Here is a 14,777-nt window from a genome sequence, read left to right as displayed (position 1 = left end):
TTGCGGGGGCGCTCCGTAAAACTGGCCGGCGTAAGCGCGCATAATTTAAATGATCCCGTAGGGGGCGTGGATCATTTAAATTAGGCGCGTTCCCGCGCATAGAACGTAGTGCGCATGCTCCGTCGGGAAACTTTCCCGACGTGCATTGCGGCAAATGACGTCGCAAGGACGTCATTTGCTTTAACGTGAACGTAAATGGCATCCAGCGCCATTCACAAATCATTTACGCAAACGACGTAATTTTCAAACATCGCGACGTGGGAACGACGGGTATACTTGGCATTGGCTGCTCCTGCTAATAGCAAGAGCAGCCTTACGCAGAAACCGACGAATGCAAACCACGTAATATGCAAACGCCAGGCGCGCGTACGGTTGTGAATCGGCGTGAGTATGCAATTTGCATACTCTACGCTGACCACTACGGGAACGCCACCTAGCGGCCATCGTAAGAATGCAGCCTACGATACGACGGCATAAGAGCCTTATGCCAGTCATATCTTAGGCTGCAGTCAGCGTATCGAGCTTTCTGAATACAGAAAAGTCGATACGCCGGCGCAACTAAGCAATTACGCTGCGTATCTATGGATACGCAGACGCAATTGCTTACTGAATCCACCCCATTGTAACTAATGCTTCCTTCTTGGATCAAAGGGATAAACTTCTTTGTGTAAAGAAAAAATCTGGGCAGTCTGCCAGGTTTGTAATAACATGAAACATTGTAACTAATTTCCTACTTGGAGCAAGTCTGTGTGTAAATTCAGGAAGTTTAACCACTTAAAGTCCAAATCTTTTTCTGACACTTGTTTCTTAAGTTAAAATCAATATTTTTTGCTAGAAAATTACTTGAAACCCCCAAACATTATATATATATATTTTTTAGCAGAGACCCTAGGGAATAAAATGGCAATATCTGCAATATTTTATGTCGCACTGTATTTTCCCAGCGGTCTTTCAAATGCATTTTTTGGGAAAAAAAATTCACTTTAATGAATAAATAAATAAATAATAATAAAAAAGGAAACGGTAAAGTTAGCCCATTTTTTTTTCTTTTAATATAAAAGAGAATGTTGCGCCACGAGAATCGTGAGCTATCTTCTAAGCAAAAAAAATTGTAATTCTCATTCTAGCCAGAATCGTGCAGCTCTAGCTGGTACCACAAAAATTAGATGGTGTGTGTGTACAAGTCATAAAATGTGTAAGCAAATTATACAGGATAATGTCTAATTTTCAAAAATATTACGTTAATTTAATGAAGTGCTTTTTTAAATTGCAGCTCTTGGCACCAACATGGAGACAGAGAGTGAACAGAATTCCACCTCCACCAATGGGGGCACTGCCCCTGGTGCCAGCTCCCGCCCACAGATTTCTCAGATGTCCCTGTATGAGCGCCAGGCTGTGCAGGTATGCCATTTATCTACAAAGCTGAACATGTCATTATGTCGTTAAACTTGTTGACGTTTTACTTTTTAGGATTATTGCATAGGTCTCTCTAGTTCTGAATGTTACCCATTTATTCATTTAAAACGTTGACGTTTTGCAAAGGTTATCATCGGGCATTCTGGCAAATTACTCATTGTATAAATCGGACACCTTAATAGAGAGAGATTCTTCTGTTCTTTGGTACATCACTGCATATAAGGGTAATATAAAACTACTGAAAACATTTTTAGAGCAGTCATTTGTCATGTATTGATGATCTTTTCAGTATTTGTTCTGGCCGGGACTGCTGGAATGTGACAACAGAGAATTGCCGTTTTCAGGTTTCACCCTAAGAAACCTGTTTATAAAGAATACCTTCTCTTTTTTAATATCCCTTCCAATCATTTTGCCGATTTACTGTATAATGGGGACCTTCCCCACAGTGAGCATGACTCCACAAACAAATTTTCTGTAAATAGCCTTCACCAGTTCATACAAATGACTGTGCTTTTGTTTCCTCTCCCTGACCAGTGATGCTAATTTGAGTGTTCTGCTTTGTGTGAGAGCCGCGGTCTGACCTTAAGAACAGCAGATGTGTTTCTGTACTTGCAGCTTGACGGGATTACGGTGATACATCAAAAGGGTTCAGTTGAGCTTTAAAAACACATAATAAATACATAACTAGATTGATTTATATCTGCCCGCTGCTCAGCTTTAAAGCGGAAAAAAAAATATTAAAAGCCAGCAGCTACAAATACTGCAGCTGCTGACTTTTAATATTAGGACACCTACCTGTCCTGGAGTCCAGTGCCGTCCGCAGCAGAGGACGAGCAATCGCTCGTCACTCTGCTGCCCCCCCCCCACCATCCACGGTGAGGGAACCAGGAAGTGAAGTGCTCCGGATTCACTGCCCGGTTCCCTACGGCGCATGCGCGAGTCGTGCTACGCCTGCCGATTGGCTCCCGCTGTGTACTGGGGGCCGAGTGTTCCCAGAACACAAGGTGGGGGACGGGAGGTGACGTCATGCCCGCAGTCTGCCCGAGACTGTGTGGCCGGAAGTGGGTGCAAATACCTGTCTTTAGACAGGTATCTGCACCCCCCTCCCCCCTGAACGGTGTCAAATGTGAGGGGGGGAGGGTTCCGATCAGCAGGAGTTCCGCTTTAGGGTGGAGCTCCGCTTTAAAGCGTTTGTAAACCGCATAAACTTTTTTTTTTTTTTTATGAACCTGCAAGGTAAAAGGCATAATCGGCTAGTATGCACCGCATACTAGCCGATTATGAAATACTTACCTCGGAACGAGGTGAACACCACTTACCTGGTCCACGCCGAGCAAGATGTCATCTTGCTCCGGCGGTGTCTTCCGGGTATCGCTGCTCCAGCGCTGTGATTGGCTGGATCGGCGATGACGTCACTCCCGCGCGTGCGCGCGGGAGATTTAAAATCGGCAGGGTCTGGCGGATGACGGTCCTTTCGCCGTGGATTCCCCCCTGTGCATGCGCCGCCCGCATTGCGAGGGGAATATCTCCTAAACCGTACAGGTTTAGGAGATATTCTTTATACCTACAGGTAAGCCTATAATAAAGGCTTACCTGTAGGTAAAAGTGAAAAAGTGGGTTTACAACCACTTTAAACTGGAGTAGTTTATTGTTTTCAACGAAGGGAATCTTGGGAACGAACCTTTTTGCTTTTGTTGTAGTAAAAAAAAAAAAAAAATTTTTAAAGCGCACTTTCACTGACTATACATGTGAAGATTTTCATTTGAAAATTTTCGTTTTAAAAATCGTTCATTCAATTTTGGGGTCGAATCGACATTCGTTTACAACCACAGAGAGGGGAAAATTTGAAGGCGTAGAATATAAAACTTTTCTCAATCAAGCTCAGATGAATTTTCGGACACTGGGGGTTATTTACGAAAGGCAAATCCACTTTGCACTACAAGTGCACTTAAAAGTGCAGCCGCTGTAGATCTGAGGGGGGCGTGCAAGGAACTATAAAAAACAGCATTTTAGCTTGCACATGATTGGATGATAAAATCGGCAGAGCTTCCCCCTCATTTGAGATAAAACCTCTCAGATTTTCAGCGACTGCACTTCCAAGTGCACTTGTAGTGCAAAGTGGATTTGCCTTTCATAAATAACCCCCAGTGTGTGGGTTTCATTAAAAAATTACATTTTGTTTTAAAACTGAATGTTAAAAGCAAGTGACATTTTTGAACAGCTTACATCCATTCATCTAATGTACAAAGAATTCACCTATTAAAATCTATGTGTATGGCCAGAATTTGACTGCAACTTATTTGGCAAAAAAATATTTGCGCTTTTAGGCCCTGTTCACATTGCACTAAAAGCAGGAGTATGAGGCGCGTTCCTTAAACTTCTAGTAAAGCAGTCTGCAATTGATAATGTGAGCAGCACACCGTACTTTTCACATTATCAAAATATGAAGCATTTGCTTCACAGCGCTGCACTTCAAAAATGAAGCTTCATGTGGAGTTTGGAAGGAGTTGAATCATCTCATCTCCTTCCATTTAACTTTTAATGGTAACGCATAATAAACGCGCTGGCATGTTCACAGCGGCAAAAAAATAGGCATCTGGGTGTCACACGCACTGAATGTGCATAGGACATATGGGGAGTGTTTTTAATGCGCATGTTAAACGCGTCAAACTCAACAAACAACTTGCAAGTCCTTATAGTGCAAGTACAGTGAAAATAAAAAGTCTATATTTTGCATCTTCTGTAAACGGCCCTCTAAAAACGTCTTCCATGGGCAGCTTAAAAGGAATCGGTCATGGCTTTTCATAGCCTAGGCTGGTAATTTGTGCTGGACAACCAGTTCTGTTTTTCTGTTCCTGTGTGCAATGTGAGTTAAAGCAGAGCTAAACCCTACTGTCCTTTAAGGCTCCATTCACATCCTGGCTTTCCGAATCCCGTGATTCGAAATGGCGACAAATTGCGGGACGCCCGTGCCACCCCCATCACTTCCAATGGCACCCCGATCGTGGTGCGATTTGTCGGGTGGCAATTGAGGTAAAATTGCGCAAACAGACTCGCAGGCCGTCTGTTACCCTAAAGAAGTACAAGAACTTCTTTTGGGCGACAGGCACCCTGCGATTCAGTTTGTGTGATTTTTACAGTGATTGTTGCTTGACGAATCACTGCAAAATTGAACCGCGATCGGGGTGCCATTAGAAGTGACGGGGATCGTACAGGCACCCTGTCTTTCGCCTCTATTTTGAATCACAGGCAGAATCGCATAGATTCGGAACGCCAACATGTGAACGGAGCCTTACAGCCAAGGAAGCTGCCATCTTTACATCTGTTTAATCTGCAAGTGCTATGGTGCTGCAAATATGTGATCAGTTATGACACCAGCCATTTTACAGTTTAGATGAGAGCACAAGCAACTGTGACAGTTATCATTCATGGCATGCCTTGAATGTAAGTGCTTTGAGAAGTCTGTTAACCACTTAAGACCCGGACCATTACGCAGGTAAAGGACCTGGCCAGTTTTTGCGATTCTGCACTGCGTCGCTTTAACTGACAATTGCGCGGTCGTGCGATGTGGCTCCAAAACAAAATTGACGTCCTTTTTTTCCCACAAATAGAGCTTTCTTTTGGTGGTATTTGATCACCTCTGCGTTTTTTTTTTTTTTTTGCGCTATCAACAAAAATAGAGCGAAAATTTTTTGAAATAAAAATCAATATTTTTTTTTTACTTTTTGCTGTAATAAATATTCCCCAAAAAGATATAAAATTAGATTTTTTTTCTCAGTTTAGGCCGATACGTATTCTTGTACATATTTTTGGTAAAAAAAAAAACGCAATAAGCGTTTAACGATTGGTTTGCGCAAAATTTGTAGCATTTACAAAATAGGGGATAGTTTTATGGCATTTTTATAAATTTTTTTTTCTTTACTACTAATGGCGGCGATCAGCGTTTTTTTTTCTCGCGACTGCGGCATTATGGCGGACACATCGGACAATTTTGACACATTTTTGGGGCCTTTGTCCTTTTCACAGCAAAAATTGCAATAAAAATGCATTGTTTACTGTGAAAATGACAATTGCGGTTTAGGAGTTAACCACTAGGGATTATGTGTGACCTCATATATGTTTCTAACTGTAGGGGGGGCGGGGCTGGACGTGTGACGTCACTGATCGCCTTTCCCTATATCAGGGAACAGACGATCAGTGACATTGCCACTGTAAAGAACGGGGAAGGTGTGTTTACACACACCTCTCCCCGTTCTTCAGCTCCTGTGACCGATTGCGGGACTCCGGCGGCAAACGAGTCCCGCAGCCGTGGTCACGAAGCTTCAGGCCGGGTCGCGAACGTGTGCGACACACGACTGGGCACTTAAAGGGGACGTACAGGTACGTGCTTGTGCCCAGCCGTGCCATTCTGCTGACGTAAATGTGCAGGAGACGGTCCTTAAGTGGTTAAATCAATAGGTTTAATTCTGCTTTAGGCTGTGCAAATACACACTGCCCTGAAACGTATACCAGCCTTTTGATTACAGGCCATTCAATTGACTGATAAGTGACAGATTTCTTTAAAACTAACATTGTCACGCCAGAGCCCACAAAGGTACAATATATGAGTGATTTCTAATGAAGTTTGATTTTTAGAACACAATGTAGATGGTTTTGTGATAATTTTTGTTGTTTGTATAGTGATTTCTAATCCAGCACCCTTATTACAAATTAACCAGATCATATTGCAGCATCCCGCCCTGAGCTCTAATGTCAGTGTAGATAATCTATTGAGGTCAAGGCCTGTGTGTGTCATGTAATCTTTTATGTACTGTATAACTTTCTCTGCAGGCTCTCCAGGCTTTACACAGACAACCAAATGCAGCCCAGTATTTCCACCAGTTGATGTTGCAACAGCAGCTAAGTAATGCACAGCTGCATAGTCTTGCGGCCGTTCAGCAGGTAAAGTGGATTAGAATAATTTATTAATCTTGTTTCATGCTAATAATTTAATGGTTTTCTACCCTGTGTTTGCAGCTGATGTCGTAAATGTTAAGTTCATCTTTCTGGACATGTTACACCCATATTTAGGGTGTAACATATTCAGCATCAGACCCCTCTCCCCCCAATTCTCCCCCTTCTTGTAGCATCAAACCGGGGATCCTCTCCCCATACTCTCTGCCACAATTCACAGATCCTGTGAGTGAATGAACTACAAGTACCAATATCCTTTGCGGCTGTTGGCTTGTAGTTCTCAGTGAACTACCATGGTGCTGTTGAGTTCTGCGGATGATCATTTATTCTTCCTGTCTGTGTATGTATGATGTATGGGAAGATGGCTTACACTGACAGGCTGTTGGAGACCTGCATTGTTAACTGCAAAAACAAAATGTGAGTTTTTATTATTTTTTGTTAAAAGGTAAGTTTATCCTTTTAAGCTTGACAAAAATATTAGCTGGCAGCCGGTTTATAATTGTGTCAAATTCTCTTCACAACAATGGTGCATAGTTAAGCATGATCGTATTACATAAGAGAACATATTCCTTTACTTGACCCCCCTGCAACAATGTTGTCAATATAGAGTTTTTTTACTCTCCCTAAAATACTTTTCTTGGCGTCCAATGAGGGACACAGGTCCCAACCCCTTCAGTGTTTATGATCATGCTCTTGGTACTTCTTTGCTACAAAATCTGAGGCATATTGGTAATAGGAGGGTTTATCCTGAACTGGCCTACATCCTTCTCTTTTTTTTTTTTTTTTTACACTTGAAGGTGAAAGGCTTCCTGGGTCCCTCAGTGAACTCCAAGGATGGGATTTTGTGCTCACCATGAAATCCTATTTTCTCCTCTAACTATAGCTATAATGTAAATCGCCTTAATCTAGAATAAAATATATACAGCATTTACCTTTATGTGATGACAAAATACAGTAAATAAATCGACTGATGATTTAGAAGAAATCCATTAAAGCGGTGTTCCTGCAGCTGCTGGCTTTTAATAAATGGACACTTACCTGTCCTGGAGTCCAACAATGTCGGCACCCGCAGCTGATGTTTCCATCCGCTGTCGGGTGCTGCCGCCGCTGCCGCCGCTGCCATTTCGAGTAAGGTTGTCTGGCAGTGTAGCCTTTCGGCTTCACGCCTGGAACCCTACTGCACATGTGCGAGGCTTCTCTCCTACTGGCCCGGTGGCCAGGGGAGGAGGAGGGATCCCCACGCTGACATCACAGGCCGCGGCCCAGACTCCCGGAAGTGGGAAAGGATACCTGTCAAAGACTTTGGCTCCCACGGCTGTCGATCGGGAGGGAGAGTCGGGGACGGCCTCGTGGACATTACTGGACAGAGATGGTGCTGGGGGTGGCTGCTGCACACAAAAGGCTTTTTATCTTAGTGCATAGAATGCATTAAGTTAAACCTTTCGCCCTTACAATTCCTTTTAATCCACAAAAATACAATTTGCCTAATTGTGAACACAGTTTGTATATATAAATTCAGTTCATATTATAAAGTGCAATTAAAGGGGTGTTCCACCCAAAAGTGGAGCTTCCGCTTATTTGTCTCCTCCCCCACCCCTGTTTTCCGATGCCACATTTGGCACCTTTCAGGGGGGAACGAGACCCCTTCCCCACTTCCGGAGATGGCGCGCCACAAAGCTTGGCCCCCCTCCTCCGCCACCGGGCCAGTTAGAAAGTGCAGCACGCTTCACGCATGCGCAGTAGGGAACCGGCTGTGAAACCGGGTTCCCAGGCAATGGTGGCGGCTGCACCCAAAAGCCGATCCGAAGATCAGCTGGGGTGCCGACATCGTGGGCTCCCTGGACAGGTAAGTGTCCATATATTAAAAGTCAGCAGTTGCAGTATCTGTAGCTGCTGACTTATAACTTTTCATGGGGCGAGTTGACCTTCGCTTTAACTAATAAGCATAGTTCATAATATAAAGCTTTACATTTTGCACAGTTCTTCTACTATTTTGACTGTTTCCAGGAAGACTTTTGAGTGTGGTTCAAGAGTTTTCCTTCAAACATCACATAGCTCCCAGCCAGTGCTTCATCGTTCAATCAGTGCACACAAGTAAAATAAGAGGAGAGAAAACTGCAAGCTGGACACCAAAATGCAGATATAAATAAGTAAAAAGGTGCAGCGCAGTAGATAAAGTCCAAATACTGATAAATGACAGTGGGACGATGATGAAACCCCCCGTGAGGTAGACAGTCTTCAAATGATGATACCTACCAACCAGCCTGGGAGGAGAAGCAACGGCCTGGCTCTTCCCTATGCAAGCTGCAGCAGGTCGAGGAGCATCTTCCAGGAGCCCTCACACCTATGCATTTTTAGTGCATTTTGCAGATTTGCACTACAGAATGTGTTCCATAGGAAACCATGTTAAATGGACTGTAGTGCAAATCTGCAAAATGCAAACAGCATTAAAACTGCATTGGTATGAATCCAGCCTAAGTCGGTCTGTCATCCTGTTGGACTGAATCATCGTCGTCACCCCATCTGTCGGATTAAGCGCTTTTGTTGACCATTTGTTCATTCCGTGGTCCATCACACCTGGTAAGAGTGATCCCTTTTTATGGTGGAGGGACTGTTACCTTGATATCATCAATTGAAGACTGTCTACCTCATGGGGTGTTTCATCATCTTCCCACTGTCATTTATCAGTATATGGACTTTATCTACTGCTCTGCACCTTTTTACTTATTTCCATCTAGTCAATTACCTAATTTGTTTACCTACTATCCTTATTGATACCATTTTTATGTGCCTTGTCCTTTAATCCATTAATGGTAGATCAATGTGGCCCATCAATAGTACTGTTGATTATTAATACCAAGTATGAATCAATTTATGGTACTCATTTAGGTCATTAATAGAGGTTAGTAGGTAAACTGTGGTTAGCTAATTGACCACTAGATGTTATTAGGTAGCTTGGTCAATCAACAGAGGTTGGTGGGTGATCTGATAGAGACCACTGAGTGTCTCAGATGAGTGGAAGTTCCACTTTTGGGTGGAACTCCGCTTTAAGAACAATGGGTATGCAGACTTTTGAACAAGGGTTGTTCCGTTGTTGTTACTTGTTGCCATGTTTTGGTTTATGAATCACTTCATTCTGTTATAACCTGCAGTTGAATATGAATCCCATAAGAAGTAAAAGAAATGTGTCTTGCTTGCTCCCTAATGTTTTCTTTAAAAATGGTACATACTGTATATTACCAATTCTCCAAGGGTATGCAAACCTTTGAGCACAGCTGTACCTGTGCATTCAGATGCAAAATGCTTTATTGTTGATCTCGGATAACTTTTTGTGTTTTGACATTGCAGGCTACCATTGCAGCCACTCGCCAGGCTGCTTCTCCTAACACTGGTTCCAATCAGCAGACCAGCACCACGCAAGGATCAGTAAGTGGTAGACATTAAATGGGCAATATTTTCAGTACTAATTAATTTTTATTGCCTGCTATATTTACAAACTGTATTTTTTTTGACAGTTTCTTTTGCATTATTGCTTTGTCTTTTTCAGCAGGCAACTTTATCAACCAGCTCATCGGCCCAGCTCCTGAGTCGTGCTCAGAATGTCACTGCCCCCAGTGCAACAACACTTACCCAGTCAGTTCTGCTCAGCAATGCCGGCTCCCCACCCCTCAGCCAGTCCCAGACACAAATGTACCTACGGGTGAGTGAAATGTGTGATTTATATAAAACTTTATTCTAAAATGTACCCAGTAAGTCCTAACTTGAGGACTGAGCAAATTCTACTAAATGTATGCTAAGCTCTTACTAAATATAAAAGCCTGACCTGTATTGAGTTAATAAGTAACAAATATTAGTACACTTTAAATTGCGCCATTTTGCAAAATGGTGAAAATCGGAAGGAATTGAAAACTGTAAAAAATCGAGAGGTTTTAATTTTTCACTTGCAGCTTTCACAGTTTGTAAAAGACCCTCCCCAAACCATATATTTTCTGAAAGCACATGACGAGTAGAATAAAACGCTTATTTTTAAGGCACCAAGATATTTGCGCAAATGTTTATCAAAACAATAATGTTGCTAAAAATACACTAAAATCATTATTAGCCGATACAAACACATCCAGATTTTTACAAAATTCTTTCTAAATGTAGAAGCTTAACCTGTATTTAGTTAATAAATAACAAATATTTGTAAAATTTTAAATTGAGCCCTTTTGAAAAATGGCTAATATCAAATGTATGCAAAAATATAAATCAACAATTTTCTCAAAAAATCTGAAGGTTTCAATTTTTCCCAGCTTTTTAGAGTTTGTAGAAGACACACATTTTCTAAAAGCACATGACCAATAGAATAAAACAAAGGTGCTACTGATTTTTAAGGCCTGCGATATTTGTGCAAATGTTTAACAAATCGCTATTAACAAAAAAACACTAAAATCCTTATTTGCACAAATAAACACAGCATAACTTACAAAATCCCTGCTAAATTCCTACTAAGGCCTCATTCAATGGGGTGTGCTAAAGCGTATACCCATGAAGGGCCGTTTTTACCCGCATGGGGATGCACAGTATTCTGTGCAATCCTGTGCAGGCAGTTCTATTCATGTCAATTGGCATTTGGTGAGATCAAGGACAGATCTGACATTCGTGTGGGTGTAAGTGCATGGCCCCAAACACAGACAGAATGCGAGTTTAAGGACATGCATCTTCATGGATATCGGGTTGGGAGGATTGGCTGTCCTGATGCAGTTGCTGTATTTCAAGGCATCACAGAACACCTGTCAATTGCCATGCAGCTGCTCTGTCCCAGTTAACCTCAATCGGGCGGCCTGCATCCCTACATGGCCTCAATGTAAAATGATCTGCGTGAACAAGACTTTGGGCCTTGTTTACACTTGCAGTTGGGGGTCAGCAAATGTGCAGTTAAGCTGCATTTCTGCAGCCTGCCAACCACACCTGCAATAGGCAGCAGACAGAGTGTGCCCACAACAAAGTTGACCTGACTTGTAGTTATGCCGCCTTCTGAACCTACATGTTTAAGTCAATAGGGAAGCACGGCAAACACCCTGCAACTGCGTGTAATGCATGCGGTTGCAATGTGTTTGCCAGCAAAACTGGGATTAAAACAGGTGGCGAGGAGGTGTTGCATCGCTTCCTCACTGCCTGCCAGTAGCCTCTGGAGTGCAATCCGAACGCGGAACGGTCTTCAGAGGCAAGGGACATTTAAACGCATATCTGTTTTTTACTTGTATTTTTTTTAATGTTTTTATTTCCCTACAGATTACAATTACATACTACAGTGGGGATCGAAAGTTTGGGCACCCCAGGTAAAACTTTGTATTAATGTGCATAATGAAGCCAAGGAAAGATGGGAAAAATCTCAAAGGCATCAAATTACAGATTAGACATTCTTATAATATGTCAAAAAAAGTTAGATGTTATTTCCATCATTTACACTTTCAAAATGACAGAAAACAAAAAAATGGCGTCTGCAAAAGTTTGGGCACCCTGCAGAGTTAATATCTTGTACTGCCCCCTTTGGCAAGTATCACAGCTTGTAAACGCTTTTTGTAGCCAGCCAAGAGTCTTTCAATTCTTGTTTGAGGAATCTTTGCCCATTCTTCCTTACAAAAGTCTTCCAGTTCTTTGAGATTTCTGGGCTGTCTGTCAATCACTGCTCTTTTAAGGTCTATCCATAGATTTTCAATTATGTTGAGGTCAGGAGATTGTGAAGGCCATGGCAAAACCTTCAGTTTACGCCTATTGATGTAATCCCCTGTGGATTTTGAGGCGTGTTTAGGATCATTATCCATTTGTAGAAGCCACCCTCTCTTTAACTTCAGCTTTTTCACAGATGGCATCAAGTTACCATCCAAAATTTGCTGAAATTTTATTGAATCCATTTTTCCTTCTACTCGTGAAATGTTCCCTGTGCCACTGGCTGCAATACAACCCCAAAGCATGATTGATCCACCCCCATGCTTAACAGTTGGACAGAGGTTCTTTTCATTAAATTCTGTGCCCTTTCTTCTCCAAACGTACCTTTGCTCATTCCGGCCAAAAAGTTCTATTTTAACCTCATCGGTCCACAGAACTTGTTTCCAAAATGCATCAGGCTTGTCTATATGTTCATCTGCAAAGTTCAAACGCTGATTTTTGTGGTGAGGACGTAGAAGAGGTTTTCTTCTGATGACTCTTCCATGAAGACCATATTTGTACAAGTACAGTTGTGTTCAAAATTATTCAACCCCCACTGAAATTGATTGTTTTGGCCAGTTTGACATTGATTTTGATCATTCAGTCATCCTGCTTACAATTAAATCAAAGAGGCACGTGTAGGTCAGACAAATATAACATAACATTTATAATGAAATAACCACAAATGTCTTTTCTGTGCTCACATCATTATCAGTTTTATTCAACCCCCAAGTGACATTCAATCTTAGTACTTAGTACAACATCCTTTTACAGTTATAACAGCTTTTAAACGTGAAGCATAGCTTGACACAAGTGTCTTGCAGCGATCTACGGGTATCTTCGCCCATTCGTCATGGGCAAAAGCCTCCAGTTCAGTCACATTCTTAGGCTTGCGCACTGCAACTGCTTTCTTTAAGTCCCACCAGAGGTTCTCAATCGGATTTAAGTCTGGTGACTGCGATGGCCACTCCAAAATGTTCCAGCCTTTAATCTGCAACCATGCTCTAGTGGACTTGGAGGTATGCTTGGCATCATTGTCCTGTTGAAAGGTCCAACGTCTCCCAAGCCTCAGGTTTGTGACAGACTGCATCACATTGTCATCCAATATCTCCTGGTACTGAAGAGAATTCATGGTACCTTGCACACGCTGAAGCTTCCCTGTATCTGCAGAAGCAAAACAGCCCCAAAGCATGATTGAACCCCTGCCATGCTTCACAGTAGGCAAGGTGTTCTTTTCATCATAGGCCTTGTTCTTCCTCCTCCAAACATAGCGTTGATCCATGGGCCCAAACAGTTTCATCAGTCCACAGAACACAATCCCAAAACTTGTGTGGTTTGTCCACATGACTTTTGGCATACTGCAGTCGACTCTTCTTATTCTTTGGAGACAGCAAGGGGGTGCGCCTGGGAGTTCTGGCATGGAGGCCTTCATTACGCAGTGTGCGCCGTATTGTCTGAGCAGAAACTTCAGTACCCACATCTGACAAATCTTTTCTCAGTTCCTCAGCAGTCACACGGGGACTTTTCTCCACTCTACGCTTCAGGTAGCGCTCAGCAGTCGAAGTCAGCATCTTCTTTCTGCCACAACCAGGTAGCGTTTCAACAGTGCCCTTAGCCTTGAATTTGCGAATGATGCTTCCTATGGTGTCTTTTTGTATGTTTAACATCTTTGCAATCTTCTTATAGCCATTGCCCTTCCTGTGAAGAGTAGTCACCTCTTCTCTTGTCTTCCTGGACCATTCTCTTGACTTCACCATGTTTGTAACCACACCAGTAAATGTCTAGAAGGAGCTGAGTATCACAGTCATTTTAAAGCTGCCTAATTAATGCTTATTAGGCTTTATTGCTGCTCCCTGACATCCGCAGGCGTTTTCAATACCTGATTGAATACACTTCAATGAACCTCTGTTCTTCAGAGTGGTAGTCTTTAAGGGGTTGAATAATTGTGTAAATGAAGAATTCACAAAATAAACATTTACTACTGTATTACAAAACCAATTGATGTCATTTTAGTTGCATATGGTTCTTTAAGAAGTCCTTGTAGGATTTCATTCTGAATACAATTACAAACGTACACTAAATTCCCTAAAACCCTTTACAGCATTGGGGGGTTGAATAATTTTGAACACAACTGTATCTCTTTATAGTGGAATAGTGTACCACAACTCCAGTGTCTGCCAGATCTTTCTGGAGGGATCGTGCAGTCAAACATGGGTTTTGAATTGCTTTTCTCACAATCCTGCGAGCTGTTCTGTCTGATATTTTTTTTGATCTTCCAGACCTTGCTTTAACTTCCACTGTTCCTGATGACTGCCATTTCTTAATTACATTCCGAACAGAGGATATTGACATCTGAAAACGCTTTGCTATCTTCTTATAGCCTTCTCCAGCTTTGTGAGCGTCAACTATTTTCAGTTTCAGTTTTCTAGACAACTGCTTAGAAGAACCCATGGTATTGATTGTTGGGGCAAGGTCAGATGAGTCTGGGCATTTAAAACCTTTGAGATTAACATCACCTGGTCTTCCCAGATGATGATTGAGAACAATCCATGACACTGGCAGGTCTCAGCTTTGCAAAGGGGGCAGTGCATGCTATAAATTCTGCAGGGTGCCCAAACTTTTGCAGACGCAATTTTTTTGTTTTCTGTAATTTTGAAAGTGTAAATGATGGAAATAAAATCTAACTTTTTTTGCTATATTATAAGAATGTCTAA

General features: G+C 42.2%; 1 protein-coding gene across 7 annotated transcripts in view; it reads left to right on the top strand.

The window, feature by feature from the left end:
- Nucleotides 1-14,777, top strand: part of PHC1 (polyhomeotic homolog 1) — a 69,585-nt gene that overhangs the window by 21,411 nt on the left and 33,397 nt on the right. For 5 of the 7 annotated variants that reach the window (XM_040361752.1, XM_040361756.1, XM_040361755.1 and 2 more), the window contains exons 2-5: nt 1,274-1,401; nt 6,247-6,357; nt 9,718-9,795; nt 9,917-10,069. In XM_040361752.1, the coding sequence (XP_040217686.1) occupies nt 1,288-1,401; nt 6,247-6,357; nt 9,718-9,795; nt 9,917-10,069 (456 nt within the window). In that variant the 5' untranslated portion in view covers nt 1,274-1,287. The remainder of the gene's footprint in view (nt 1-1,273; nt 1,402-6,246; nt 6,358-9,717; nt 9,796-9,916; nt 10,070-14,777) is intronic. The other 2 variants (XM_040361757.1, XM_040361753.1) reach the window with 1 other exon arrangement.

The sequence above is a fragment of the Rana temporaria genome, chromosome 8 (assembly GCF_905171775.1).
Source record: "Rana temporaria chromosome 8, aRanTem1.1, whole genome shotgun sequence".
Lineage (NCBI taxonomy): Eukaryota > Metazoa > Chordata > Amphibia > Anura > Ranidae > Rana > Rana temporaria.
This window is presented reverse-complemented; position numbering and strand designations above follow the sequence as displayed.